Raw genomic sequence first — 15883 nt, forward strand, 5'->3', positions numbered from 1 at the left:
CTATAAATTTGACTAATTTTCAGGTTAGATAATTCTGGATATTGCTCTAGATAATTTCAGTGAACAGAGTTAGCAAAATACTCTTTAACTAGTAAATTATTTTAAAAATATCTAACAATGTTGATGACTTCTCTGTAAATATTAGAAGGACTTCTCCCTTCAACTTCTTTAATCTTTATAGGTATATTTCTTTCCTGTTATTAAAATACTTGGGGTATATGAAGATTTGCTTTAATCATTAAATCTTAAAGATAGCTTCAAAAATTATTACAATAATAACACAGAGCTTTGCTACTATGGTAAGTAGTCGGTTTTTAAGTTTTCTTTGTTTTTAGACTTTAATCAAGCAAAGATGTATAACAGAAATGGATGCCAAGTCACAATTTTCCAATATATTTTTCTTTGTGGTTCTGATGCAAATGTAGTTACATTTATTTATTACAGCTTGATTTTAATATGTTCCATAAAAACTACATTAACACATACATGCAAGGTAAACCTCACCTAGTCATCAGCTCTTCCACCATATTGGTCTTGTGTTTCCCTATTTTCTTTCTGCTATCTGTATATATACAACATATTGCAAAAATGAATACTATATAAATGTTTCATACCTTGCTTGTTTTACTTATTTATGTAGTCTAGGGATTATTCCATATGAAAACATTGATGTTTTCTCCCTTTTAGTGGGGGAAGGGACTATGTGAACTCCATTTTGTGAATGGACTGTTTTTTACTGGTAGACATTTGTGTTTCTTCTCAAAATTAGCCATTACAGGAAAATCTGGCAATGTTTATTGGTACATATGAATGTGTATATTCAGAGTAAATTTACAGAAATTGACTTGCTGGGTGGAGAACAAGATTGCATATAATTTGGTTAGATTTTTCAAAATTGTCCTTTACAGGAAATTGTGCCATATGATAATGCTGTTCTTTACAAAAAAAAAAATAACTAAAAATGTTTAAAGTTTTCACAAGATTGAACAATATTCAGTCATTTAAGTGGTAAAGCAAAGCATCAATATTGAAAGTAATATACATCAAAATTAAAATTAACATGTGAACAAAAATATTCCTATGTATGTCATATATTTATAGTTAAAGAATCAGAGTTTGTAAGCTGGTTTGAACAAACAAAAATGTACTTCAGAGAAAAAAATACTTTCACACAAATATAGTTTTGTAACAATATTCCTGTAATTTGAAAAAAAAAAGACTTCTAAGTATTATTTTAGAACAACAGTATTTCTTATAATTCCAAAAGTTAAGAAAACACTTTCCACAGTAGAATTTTCTAAGGCTTCAAAAATGAGCACTTCGTCAATATTGAGGCTATGGATTTTAAATTCAAGAAGCTAAATTTGTTTATTTTTGTTTCTGAAAATTACTTCGTTAGACTACAACTTAAGTGAATTTTCCACTAACTATATGGATTAAAGCCAAATCTTTAGGTCCATTTATAAGCACTAAGCTCATGAAATAATGAAAAATCTGAAGTAGTTCTGTTATGTAAAAAACTTTGAATTGCAAATTATACTCTTTTATGTATAAATCTTCTCTGAATCAAATCAACTTTATAAATCTAAAATTATAATTATCATTTTAACAATGTGGCAGTCACATAGAATATAATTTCCTGGTATTTGTAATTTATAGGGAATGAGGTTAATGTATATGGCTCTCTTTTAAGAAACTTTGTAATTCAATATTCTGAAATTTTCTACCCTTTTACCTTGTTTGGTAAAGCCCATCACTTACAAGACTTTTTATTCTTTAGTTTTCTTCAGTTATAAATTATGACCACCTTGATTTTAAAATACTAATAATCTAACATATGAATGTATTTCTGCCCCTTAAGTCATTACCTGTTTTCTTACTGACAAAAGATCAGTAAGGTATACAGATTTTCAAGTTCCAAAACACAGGTGAATTATGTGAGAAATTTGTTGATGGGGAAAGACTGTTATAAGAACTAATGATCTTGGCAAGTATTATTCTCTTTAGTGTTTCTAAATCAAATACAGGTAGGAATGTTATCAAAAAAAGTAGCAGACAGCACAAAAAAAAGGAAAGAATGAAATATTTAATATAATTAATTAAATTTGACCATCTAATGAAATAAAGATTCAACCCTGACAAACAGAAGAACCAACAGCTGGTTTTAGTGTGAAAAATAAAATACCTATGCTATGTAAATATTTTTAAATTTCCACTTAGAATACAGAGCTATATGATTTCTGCATATTGAAAAATTAATGTCTGTAGGGGGTCAATTTGACTATTTACTTTAAAAGAAAACATTTAAATGTTAATTTATACAAAGCATACCAACTTAGGTCACACACATGCCTGGAAAACAGTTGTATGGATTTGATTTAATCAAATTTAAAGAAAAAACATACTTTAAATATTGTATGTATTATAATCCACCTAATATATAAATAAGTTAATGCATTTGTCTATAGTAAATATAATACAACAAACAAAATATTTTTGTACTAGTATTATGCAGATGTATGTGTAAGTTTCTGTGTGTATGTGTTACTGTGTATATCAAAGACTATGTTCTCTGGAGTCTCTATATCCACATCCATATTGATACATATTTATCTTGTAATGATAAATATGAGCTATATTTGAAGAATCAGCTCTCATTTGTAGATTTTTCATGATTATAGACCACATTACAAGAAATATAATATAAAATAGAGGTATTCACATTAAACACATATAAGAACAAATTTATAATTTAAGACAATAAATTTCATTAAATGCATTAAGATTTAATGAAAATTTGATCACAAGCTGTAATTATAAATCACATCATAAATACATTGAGAAATAAATACCATCTTTCTTTCAAAAGATGCACTTTCTTTCTTAGGATGGTAAAATCCTCTCAGATATTTCTTATCATGCAGTGGCATTTAGTTTTAGAAATTTTGAAATTAAATTTAGACTTCCAGTAAGGAAGTCTAATCTATGAGATGGGAAAAGGTTAGAAAAAATTTCTTTTCAACAAATAACTGCATTTTCCCTGTCATCTATATTATCATCAAAATCAACATAATTTTTAGTAAATCTAATATCTACTATTATTAGTGCTGAAATAAATGTCTACACCTCAGATTCAGCTACTCCTGACTAAATTGCCACAAACCAAATTGTGCTTACAAGAGACCTCTGGACCAGAAGCATATTCTCTCAATCAATCCTCAAGCAACAAGTCAATTCTGTTCTTTCTCATTTCAAAGTTGAGACCAATCAGGTATTTTCTATTTTTCTCTTCTTTATTCTTTATCCTAGAAAAATGTCTTGCCTTCTAACCCATTTGGCAGTTCCTAGAAAGGAGACTGTTTCATTAAGTATCAAATAAGTTTGTTTATTTAATCTCAATTGCCTTATGTTATCATTTAGACCCTAATTTAAATATTATTTTTGTATGCAGGTGGTATTTTTTTGTTTTATTTTAATGAATATTTATTAATTATAAGAACTTTCCAGTTAACAACTGACTTTGCTCTTGTTTTCCTTTCATGCAAAAATTCTCTTAACAAAAGGATTAGTTAACCAATACTAAATCCATACAATTAGAGCTGAGTTAATGACCCATGGGCCTTCCAGAAAGGACATGACTCCTAAGAAAAGATTCAGGATTTTAGAAAGAAGCCTTTAATTTAGTACTATAAAGACAACTGCATGTAGGATGTTATGCTTGAAATCACTTGTTGTATATGCTGATTTGCACACGATGTTATCTCAAATATTTATGAGAGAAAACAAAGTGATGTACAATAAAATGTGGGATAGCAATAATTTTATATATTTTTTTAATTTTCTGTGATTTAAGAAAATAATGCATACTGAGTTGTTACAGATCTTTCAACTGTAAAATCATTTTTAAGTTAATTTGTTCATTTATTTTCACCAAATAATTATTGTCTTCTCATTTTTCAGCATGAAGGTCAGTGTGAACTGTTATACAATAAACTCTAATCGTACAATGAATGTATGTAAAGTCACCTTTGCTTGCAGTGGATGAAGCATAGTGTACAAGAAGGCGGCGCAGACAGAGCATGGAATAAAGAGAGTAGGGAGTATCTGGCACTGAGCGTCTTCCTGGGTGCTTATATTGAGTGAATATGTTCATATGCTCAGAGAGGGAGGAGTTATTGTTTCCTCGGATGGTCTGTGTTCCCCTACTGATAAATTTCTTGGTGACCTGTGTCTGTGCCTAGGGATTCATGGTATAGAATGCATATTTTTCATACAGAGCAACCAACGTTTTTTATCTAGGGCTGTAGCAAAGATTAAAAATATATTATTACTGACTGAGAGTATTCAAAGGACACATTAAAACAAGATTTCTTTCTAAATTCTTTTCATTTCAGTTTTTCATCTCAGTCCTTAAATTCTCATGTCTTATATCTTACATTTCAACCCAAGACCTGTCCAAATCACCCTATTTAAATTTCTGATCAGGGCTCTCCCTGGTGGCACAACAGGTTAAGGCACTGCATTATGAAGCTCTCCAAAGCCACTACAGCACAAGTTCGATTCCCCACCAGGGAGCTGATCCACATGGCATGGCAGACCTCTTCTGATCTGCCCACTGCTCCCCTCAGCAGTGTACTTTGTCAATCTGCCTGCTGTGCTTCCCACTCTGTCTCTGGTGAATCCTCTCATCCACCACACCTCTGGCCTGTACCCCAGTTCTGTAAGCATAAATACATAAATCTTTTTAAAAAATTCTGATCATATCCTTGATCTCCAGTCCTGTATTCACATTATGCTTTCTCTTGTGCCATTTCTCTTCTTCTATTCCACTCAGCATCTTCTGTTGTACTAGACACTGTAATTATTCATTATATTTATTGTTGCTTGTATGTATGCCTTCATAAAATGCAAGGTACATGTGGAAATATTTGTTGTTTGATTAAAGGATGTGCATCAAGTACCTGAAACAGGTCCTGGCTTCCAGGGGACACTTGTGGATAACTGCTTAATAAATGGATATCTGGATTTTCAAAAATGATGCCCTTAGATTTTTACCCATAGATTACGACTATTTCTTTAAGTGTTATTAAGCAACTGTGACAGGTGATCACATTAACTGTATTTTAAATCCATACTGGTAGCTAAATAGCATTCTGAATGTAGTACTAAAAGTTTATATCAAAGAAAACCTGAATTATATAATTCAATTTTTAAACCTGATTTTCAAATTTTGTAAAAATAAGCAAAAATAATTGAGGTAAGTAAATATCAATGTTGGGTATAAGATACTCATCCTGATGGCTGGGGTACTTTGTTATATAATCAAAAGTACTGAAATTAAGAAAGATGATATCATTGTTGGATTCAAAATAGAAAGCTTTAAAAAACAACAGTTTATGAGCAACTAGATGGGAGAGACTAAATTATTCAATCCTTAAAATTGGTCTTAACTTGTAGATAGACATAATATATTAGCATATATTAGCACAAAATTCTTCCCTGCTCTCTAGCTGAAAATTACAGCAAAAGCTAAACTTTATTTCTTACATGACAAACTCTTTTTTATATTCATTAGAACTCCTTATACCCAACTGTGCCAAGATGCTTTCAAAAATTTAGTCTGAGAAATGTAGATATTAAAAATAAACATAATTACATTAAGAAAATTCTCAAAATGTATTCATATTGCAACTGGGATTTTATTTTCCTAGTATGTAAATTTCAAAACTTCATTTATAAAGCAGATCCCAATATTTGGGACATATATTAAAATATCTGAAAAAACACAGAGGGTTATGAGCACACATTTCAAATAGGCTTTTGTAATATTCATACATGACTGCAACAATACTGACATCACAGTTCAATCTGTTTTAAAAGACCAAATAAAAACTATTTATGGTATTTAGACAAATAAGGATTAATACTAATATTTGTAGAAGTAACTGAAAACTTCAAAATTCTTGAAGAAAATAGAAAAATGATACTGAAATTTGAAGATTTTATACCTTTTATGAAAATAAGCATAAGCCATTCTAACAAAAGGAAGCACCTGCTTAGACTTTAGTGCTTTTACCTCTAATAACAACTGGAGACCCTGTAATTGTTAGGAATCAAGTTCAGGCACACATTGAAAGGAAAATTAATAAAGTAAACAGAACATTTAAAAAGGCAGTCTTCTGTAGAACATCAGGAAAAAAAAAAACAACAACAACAAAAGGCTTCCTATAAATATGTCAAATTAATAAAAGCATCAGACTTTTGGTTAGGCAATTTCAATTATTTTAACTAAAGTGTTATTTTCAGTATTTGAAATTATGGAATATTTAAAGATAGCATTCTTCAATGTTGAAGCAATTTCTTTATGTAGTTTAAGTAATCCACCTCTTAATGTACTGTTGTAAGTTGTAAGATGATACTCAACTGTACTTATTCATCATCTATACTGTTTTAATAACAGAGTTATACCTAAGAAATTATTATTTGATCTTTCAACAAATTAAGGCTGTGCACACAGAGGGGGTGAAAGAGGTTAAATTGGTATTGATTACTTAAGACACATTCAACATTTAGTTAGCAACTTTCCTCATCACAAGAACTACTGTGTTTATAAAGCCCCTGCTGAGACACTTATTTCCAAATAATTCTTCCAAATGCATTAGAAATCAGATCACATTTTGCAGTGATATTAGTTTCAAGTCTCCTGATAAATCTGTTGCAGGATAGAAGTGGTTTATTAGACAAACTTAAACTTTATTTTACTAGTTTTCTTTTAATAGCTTTCATTAGAATTAAACTCATTGGGGAATCTATTTCCCAGCTTGAGCAATAGATTGCAGTTATATCTTACCAAAGAAATTTTATTAATGAATATTTGTAGTGTTCTGATATTTGTATAATTGTATCATGATGAATAATAATTCATAAATTACAATTTGTTGATAGCTTTAGAAGGAAAGTAAAAGTCTAACAATCATCTATAATGTGCAAGATTCTACAAGATTTTTTTGAAAATTATTATAAATAATTATATATAGTATAGAAAATTTATCTCAACATGGAAAAGATTGCATCATTGATGAATCATATATTCTAAATAATCACACAACTCATTACATTTAAAATGCTTCATTTACTTCAAATTTATTTCTTTAAAAAATTTTCCTGTCCATGGCCCTCCCTAGGGCTAGCATCTCAGCATTATCAAGTTATTGCCAAACACTGTACCATGAGTTTGATCCCCAGCCAGGAAACTAACACATATGGCACAGCAAACCTCTCCTGTTTTGCACACTGCTCCTCTCAGCAGTGTATTTCAGAAGATCCACCTGTTCTTCTGCCCACTCTGTCTCCTCTTAGCAGTGTATTTCAGAAGATCCACCTGTTCTTCTGCCCACTCTGTCTCTGGTGAGTTCTCTCACTGATCCCTGCCCCTCTGGCCTACACCCCAGTTCTAGTATGCATAAATAAATAACATCTATCTTAAAAATTTATTTTGCTTTCCAGTTTTTTTCCATACAAAATGCACTAAAGTTTGTTACTACAGCTACATCTAGCTACTGGCATAATATTTCTTATGCTATCTTTGGTAATTTGTTGGTTCTGATGCTTATTTCCTAGAATAGATCACTGGAAAAGATGATTCACTAATTTGCCAGAACAGATTATTATTTTATGCTAAATAATAACACATATTTGTATCAGGGAATCCTTTAAGGAAATACTATCAAGAAACTTTTATTTTTTTAATTTTATTCCAGCAAAATATATTAAATGTTTACTAAAAATTATGAAAGAAGGTAAGGAAAATGATAATTTAGTAACAAATAACTATGTTCATGGATTTATTTTACTTAAATATTCAGTGAGCTAAACAGTATTAAATAATAAATGCAGAAATAAGAAAATATCTACAAGGACATTGAGAAATAAGAGGTTGCTAGTAGATACAGCTTTCTCTCCCCACAGGTACTATTCATTTCTTAACAATGATTTCTCACAATCACAAATAGTGTTACAGATCTCTTATGTTCTATAATTAAGTCATCTACAAATTTAGAATATTAGAGTCTCAAGCATTATTTTCTTAAATTAAATTAAAGGCACTCCTTTAACCCAAATATATATGCTTTCCATTTATTTTAAGAATACATGACTTTGCATAAAAAATAGATTAAATAATGTAATTTTTAAAAAGATTTATTTATTTATTCATACAGAACAGGGGTATAGGCTAGAGGTTCAGGGGGTGAGAGGATTCACCAGAGACAGAGTGGGAAGCAGACCAGGCAGATTGACAAAGTACACTGCTGAGGGGAGCAGCAGGCAGGCCAGAAGAGGTCTGCCGCACCATGTGGATCACCTCTGGGCTCTGGAGTGGAACTTGTACTGAAGCGACCGTATCTTGCTTGTTCTTTAACTTGCTGTTCCACCAGGGAGGCCCCAAATAATGTCATTTTTCTGCATACTTGAAAACTGAGAGATTTGAAGTAGGTGTATAGTAAATTAACTTTGGGCCCTTCTTGGTAGTTTAGGGTTTAAAAGCTCAGCCCTACCAAACTGATGCCAATCACTATGGAGTGAGTTTGATTCCCAGCCATGGAGCTGACCCAGGTAGCATAGTAGACCTCTTATCTTGACTGCTGCTCCCCTCTGGGGTGTATTTAAATAGATCTGTCTATCTGCTCCTACTCTGCCTCTGGTGAATCCTCTGATCCCCTGCACCTCTGGACTAGACCCCTATTTTTGGATGCATAAATAAATAAAATAAATATTTAGAAAATAATAATTTAACCTGTAGTTCCTGTATCATATGATTTTGTTAATTGGAATAAAATCTGTGGGAACTATAGATTTATTACATTTATTAGACAATTCTGTCTTACAGATTTAAAAATCCATAAGCTATAAGCTATTATATGCAAAACACATAATAGAAGTATAGTCTAAAGATTCATATACTAATATTATGTCTTGCAAATTTTCTAAAAAGAATTTTTTTTTCCTAAGGAGATAAATGTTGAATTACTTGTGAAATACTCATTGAACTAGGTAAATTTTATTTCTTCTTTAAAATAAGAAACATAAATAGCATTTAAATGGTATGTAACACTGGCATTATTTAAGAAGAATTGTAGTCACAATATTGATGTTTAGAATATTTGGGTATCTAGGTTAAATATATATTAAATGTGAAAGAAAAATTCAAAACAATGTCATGACATCAATTTTACATTATATTAAAGTATTATTCATCAATATTCAAAAACAGGTTGTGTTGAAATTTGTGTTCAAAATATGCTTTATTTCTTAATGAAGAAAAATGTCTTTATATTAATATGCTTTTAAGTAATACAAAAGGAACATTCATTTTATATTGACATAATGAAAACAGATAAACATATGTTGTTTATATACCTTTTGAGGCAACCCAAAATATCTCTGCATATCAAAAAAGTGAAAAATAATATTAATGTCTGTTTTAAATAGAAGAAACAGTTCTCAAAAATGTTAGATACAAGTAAAAGAAGATAATTCATTTATTTCTCCAAAAAAGGAAGTTTAAAGTCATGAGCTTAGGCAAAAAGAAAATATATAGCTGCATTTAATCAAATTTGAGTCAGTTATCCAACATCATCAGCATTACTGAAGCAGTCTTGTATTAAAACATGTTTTACAATCCTATTTTGACAGTTGAAGTATTTCATACTCAGAAAAAAATGGTAACTTTCAATTAAATTACTTTCTGCCACATGCACTAAAGCCTAAGAGCTAAAATATTATTAAAAAGTTCTCTGCAAAGATGTTATTTCTTTTATGTGCCAGAATTTTAAAATGATGTTCTTGGTATTCAGTGATTGCAAACATAATAACTTTATTAAACTGTTAATAAATAAATTAGTACTTTCTTAAAAATAAATTATCCCAGTATTCTAATTTGTATCTTCCACATGTCTGCAAATTAACTAATTCAAAAGAGTGAATTAGAGATGTTGGTTTAGAAATGAATTAACAAGGTATTGGTATGCTAGCCACTGCGTATCATTACATTTTTTTTTCCCAGGGGGTTTCTGGGTATTATTTAAGAGCAAAAGATGAACTGAATGCCAGTAGATCCTATTAAATCAATGCACAAACACAGCAAAAGCAAAGGTAAATAAGCTGTAGAAGTCTGAATGTCAATAAAGAATATAAAAATGGTTTTATATAGCTACTCACATCATAGCCTAGAAGTTCAGTCTGGGTAGATTTATCTACTCTTGAAGCAAAAGCCTTCTGCAAATGCTGAACTTTTTCCTGCAAAATGAAAAAAATAACACATTGTTGGTGAATCATTTGCTAACATACTAACATTCCCCACTTACTAAAATTTGATGGATTTATAATTCATTTTTATTTCTGTGTATACAGTTGTGCATTGTAGATAAGCTTAAATATTTAGAGCTTTATTTTTCTGGTCTTAACAACCATACCTTTATCATCTTATTTTTAATACAAAAATCACTAAGTAGCCTCCAATTGAATGCTACAAGATGTATGATTTGCTTAAATCCAAGACCAAGATCAATTACTTAGGTTATGTTTGTTGTTAGCTGTCTTATGTAAACTTAAATTCATAGGAATGTGTTGATCTAGTATCAAAGCAATTGCATTTTATTTATTTATTTATTTAATCTTTTAAAAATGTATTTATTGCATCATCCTTCATTTTCATACAATGTATGGTTTTCCTGTGTAATTCAACTACTAATTCACCTGTGCACCAGGTCTCTCTCCTGTCTTGATCCTTACCCCTCCTCCTTCCCTACAGAATGTCTCTGATCTATAATTGCCTGATGATTTTGATTTTTACTTTCTTATAGTCAATTTTTTCTTCCTGATTCCTTACATTTTAAATCCAGAAGGTTTTCTATAAATATCACTACTACAATGGATTCCATGTAACTTTTTTTCTCTCTCTCTTGTTTCTTTCCTCTGGGAAATAAAAACTAGCAATCTGCAGTTTAAGGACTTTGACATTTATCCAACCTTGTGATAAAACAGGGGAGTGGCATGATGGAAGTTTGAGATTTCATACTCTAATTGAAAATGTTTTAATTCTGGTTTTGTAGACGGACTGCAATTGTGGTTTCCTCTCATTCCTAAGTGTGCATATTATATAAAAGGGGGAGCTTGATGTTATTATGATGTCATATTTCTAAGTATCTGACATAGCTTTGAGCACTGAAATCACATGTTTACATTCCATCTTGAGATTTTCAGTCATTTGTACCCACTTTCAATTATAATACTACAGTTTAAAAAGTGTAAGAAACTTGAAAAACTTTCCAAGAAAGTTCACATGATTCCATTTGACTATTTTGCTTTAACTTGCTTTAAAGAAGAATTTCTTTCATTTTCCTTTTTTAACTCATGAATGTTTAAAAAATAGTTGCATGCTATCTTTTTTTTTTAAAGATTTATTTATTTATTCATACAGAAATTGGGTACAGGCCAGAGATGCTGAGGGTGAGAGGATTCACCAGGGACAGACTGGGGAGCAGAACGGCAGATCGACGACGAAGTACACTGCTGAGGGGAGCAGCGGGCGTGTTAGGAGAGGTCTGAGGTGCCATGTGGATCTCTGGGGCAGGTGGGGATCATACTCATGTGGAAGTGGCTTAATCTTCTTAGTGCTGTGCTTTAACTTGCTGGCCACCAGGGAGGGCCTGTATGCTATCTTAATGATAAAAATTATGATTTAATTAATCATTTCCCAAGAAGGAATAGTGGTTATCACAAACCTTTCTACCAAGAACTGCCAATTATGCAAAACTCATCCTCTCTTATTTCTCTTCTCCTTCCTTTCTGTAAGGGAAAAATGATCGAACTCTATAGATACAGATTTTCTGGCTCCACCACCACCCAAATACTGGAACTACAAATCCCAGCAACACCAAAGCAAAGCATGCTGGGACCTGAGGATGGAGTTAAGCAGCCAGGTTTGGATATAAAACCTGACACATTGACTTTGGGGGTTGTGGCTCTCAGCTTGTCTCTTGGTTCTTTGCCAGCTTTCAGCATGTTCCTCAGGTCAGCAGAACTGGTAGGATGCATTAATCAACTTATCTCTCTTTCTCTTTCCCTTTTCTCTTGTAAATAAACCCATTATTAACCTTCTGTGTGTGTCTGCAGTTGAGTCTCAAGCACGTGGGTGAGGACCCACAGTCAGGCAACCCAACTCATACTGGGTTGCCTTGTAACATTTCCACAAACCTTACTTTTCCCCCTCAGTTCTCTCTCATCTCTAAGTTATCTAAGTAAGCTAACAAACTATTCGGACTGTTTAAGTAAACAATTTATTTTTGACTTGCTGAAATACAGAAACTTTAAAACTTTAAAAATAAGATAAATTACGGGCCCTCCCTGGTGGCGCAGCAGGTTAAAGCACAGCGCTGAGAATCTAATGCCGCTTCTGCATGAGTTCGATTCCCGCCTGCCCCGGAGGTGACCACATGGTGTGGCAGACCTCTCCTGACCCGCCTGCTGCTCCCCTCAGCAGTGTACTTCTTGATCTGCCTGTTCTGTTCTCCACTCTGTCTCTGGTGAAGCCTCTCACCGCCCCTGAGCCTCTGGCCTATACCCCAGTTCTGTATGCACAAATAAATAAATAAATCTTTAAAAAACAAAACAACAACAAAAAAAGATAAATTATTATTAAAGTAAAAAACAAATAAAATTTCAATCTACTTCATTAACTGATAAGAGAAACGACATATCTAAATCAAAAATTATTATCTTCATATATTCTTTAAAAACACCACAAATCATTTTTGTGAAAAAATTTAGTGTTACACTACTTTGCTGGCATTTTTGAAATAAAAAAATATGACATACTTGAACTATTTGTTATGTATGCATGTGCATATCAATATTACTACATGGAAGGAAATTAAAATTTCTAAATAGACATAGATGCAAATGGTTAAAAATTAAATACTATTTTGTGTGACAGTAGAGTAGAGACACTGGAGAATCCTGGGTGAGAGCTATGGGGCCAGGATGCTCTCCTGCCTGGGTGGAGACAATGGCAGTCATTATCTTGATTTGCATACTGATTTTACACCTTTTGCCAGAATTGTCTTTTCTTTCTCTTGTTATTCTATACAGATGGGAATTTACACTTTTGGTAAATCCTTAGGCCTCAGCAGCCCTGGGAATGCATAATTTAGGGTATTTTATTGGAAATCTATTATAGGATTATCCTTTCTTTCCGTCTGTCTCTATATTCACTGCTTCTAAAAAAGATCTGCCACACTAATAGTTTCTTTTGTCTTTTTGTGATGGATGGCTCATTTTAGAGCACATGCCCCTTAACTTTGGGATCTCTATGTAACCCTTCTTCAGTCATGTTATCACAGTGAAAGAAGTTGAATGAAAGATACAAATACCTGAAGTCTTCACTTATATGTGAGTTATAGAGAAATTTTAAAAAGCTACCATCCCTTTGAATACCTGTTATAACACCAGGAAAGTGGGTTACTTGATAAATCCATTTGGGAAACATGTAGCTTCCATCTGCCCTCTGGAGATTCACAACGTGTAATGGCATATTAAAGGTTTGCAGAAATCTCAGTGTAACAGTTCTTTGATTTTACATTAAATAAAGGTTCTGTTTCCCTTTTACCTTATAAATGATTTTCACTAACTGCATGATTATTTTGATTTTTTTTTATTATAGCTACTGTTATCCAATTAGATCTCTTGTTGGCTCTTCTACATTCCTCCTATAAGTGATACCATTCAATATTTTTATTTTTTCTTCTAAAGCTAGAAGAAAAAATAAAAATATTGAATATTGAAAAATAAAAATATTTCATTGAGCATAACCCCATCTAGCTCCAGCCAAGGCGCTGTAAAGGTCATGATTTTATCATTTTTGATCACTGAATAATATTCAATTATGCAACTACACCACATCATCTTGATCCTTTTTAAAGTAGATTCCCATCTTCAGGTTATTATTTTAAACTCTTTTATCATTGAATGACTCACATTTGAACTGACATTTATTAATTTGATTGCTTAGTTTTCTCCAATAATATAAGTTTCTTAGCTTAAGATCACATCTATTGAGAGCCACACATTCTAGGTACACACATTTTTTAAAATAAAGGAGAGATTTTATATGAGGTTTGAGATAACTCATTAGACATTAGTTGATGAAGTAGGTGTAATTCTGAAGGATTTCTTATAAGGAATTTAATATGGTTACCTGACAAGACAGTGAAATTTCTAGTATTGTATGGTATGTGAATTTAAGTAGATGCTTATGAAGAGTAACACATAACCGAAGGAACTATTGTAGCAATTCTAAGTTGTACAAGTACCTCAAGAGAAAACAGATAAAAGGAGGAGAAGGGAATTAATGTGACAAAAATGAGGATATAAAGAATAAGATTAAATCAAAGTGCCTGAGAATTTAATGGTAACATCAAGTGAAACAATTTTCAGCAATAAATTAGAATATATTTTCTAGAAAAGATTATATACTCCATCCTCATGACTGTATGAATTTTAAATTCTGAGTGAAAATAATACGACAATTCCTCCAATGAAGACAATTAAGAAATAAAGAATTAATATAAAAGTACCTTCTGTAGGAAATTATTCAGTTTTTTTTTTTAATATCTCACAGCCCAAACACTCCCTAATTAACAATATTCTGGTTTATGAAGTACATTCTATGTATTTGTCAGGGGATACTCAACTAATCTTGGCCCATGTTTGTAGCAAAGGACTAATGCAAGCAGTGTATTTCTTGTTTTGATTTCTACCTCTCACTCGGATTTCTTCATCTATAAACTAGAGGATATCCTGGGGATAAATAAACAAGCCTCTGACTGGCATGTCCTGTTCATAGAACAGAACCTCAGTCAATCAAGATAAACACACCAACACTTGCCCTGTTGGAATGACCTAAATTTTCTATTTGTATCAGCAACTCTACTGTTGCCGCTAGGTCACTTTAGATAAGAATGTATTAGAAGTTTACATGGCTACATTCCAACCCAGATTTGAATTGAATTATAATTTAATTTCTCTTAATTTTCTATTTTTCAATTAGCACTGAATTAAAGAGAGCAAAGAAGGATTTTTTTAAATTATGCCTTTTGAATTATCACACACATTTGAATACTTTTGAATAATAAGAGTTTTATATAGTTATTGGGGAGTTATAAAGATCAGAGAAACATAATTCAGCCATGAAAAATAAGTACCAATGAATACAGAAATCTGTTTATAATTGTTAAATTGACACCTGAAAGTATGCAAAAATTACTCTATATATTTCTTGCTTGATACTTTTATTCAGGAAGGTCAGGACATAGAGATCCGCTCAGTTTATATATGTATGTATGCATTTATCTATCTATCTATCTATTTATTGGCTTATTATGTTTTATTGATGAGATACCCATTTTTAAAGAAAACATTCACTTATGGCACGTGAACATTTTATTTTATGGTATTGATTTAATTTTAATGCAGTAAAAAAAAATCTTACAGTAAACTTCAGTGACACAAGTTTGCAAGGCAGTGATTCATTAACAGCAATATGCTGATGACAGCATTCCAGAAGCACACGCATCAGGGAGACAATAGAAGATCACAAAGACATGCAGAGTCAGCAGAGCATTAAGGTTGACAATCAGCTAGAAAACAACAGATGTCATGAATCAAACTTCACCAGGCAAATTGTACACACAGATCAAGCTTCACAGCAAACTCAAGAAATTCTCAATGTCATAAAAATGCATTATCCTTCCTTCAAACCTCCCTGACCTAATTCATTGGAAAAAGTAAAAAAAAAAAAAAAAAAAAATAAAATAAAATATAACCT

General features: G+C 31.6%; 1 protein-coding gene across 1 annotated transcript in view; it reads right to left on the reverse strand.

Annotated features, from left to right (window-relative positions):
* Positions 1-15883, reverse strand: part of CCSER1 (coiled-coil serine-rich protein 1) — a 939806-nt gene that overhangs the window by 482052 nt on the left and 441871 nt on the right. Inside the window, exon 8 of the mRNA XM_012724198.1 lies at positions 10219-10296. Within this exon, the coding sequence (XP_012579652.1) occupies positions 10219-10296 (78 nt within the window). The remainder of the gene's footprint in view (positions 1-10218; positions 10297-15883) is intronic.

The sequence above is a fragment of the Condylura cristata genome, unplaced genomic scaffold, assembly GCF_000260355.1.
Source record: "Condylura cristata isolate star-nosed mole 26May11 unplaced genomic scaffold, ConCri1.0 scaffold00012, whole genome shotgun sequence".
Taxonomy (NCBI): domain Eukaryota; kingdom Metazoa; phylum Chordata; class Mammalia; order Eulipotyphla; family Talpidae; genus Condylura; species Condylura cristata.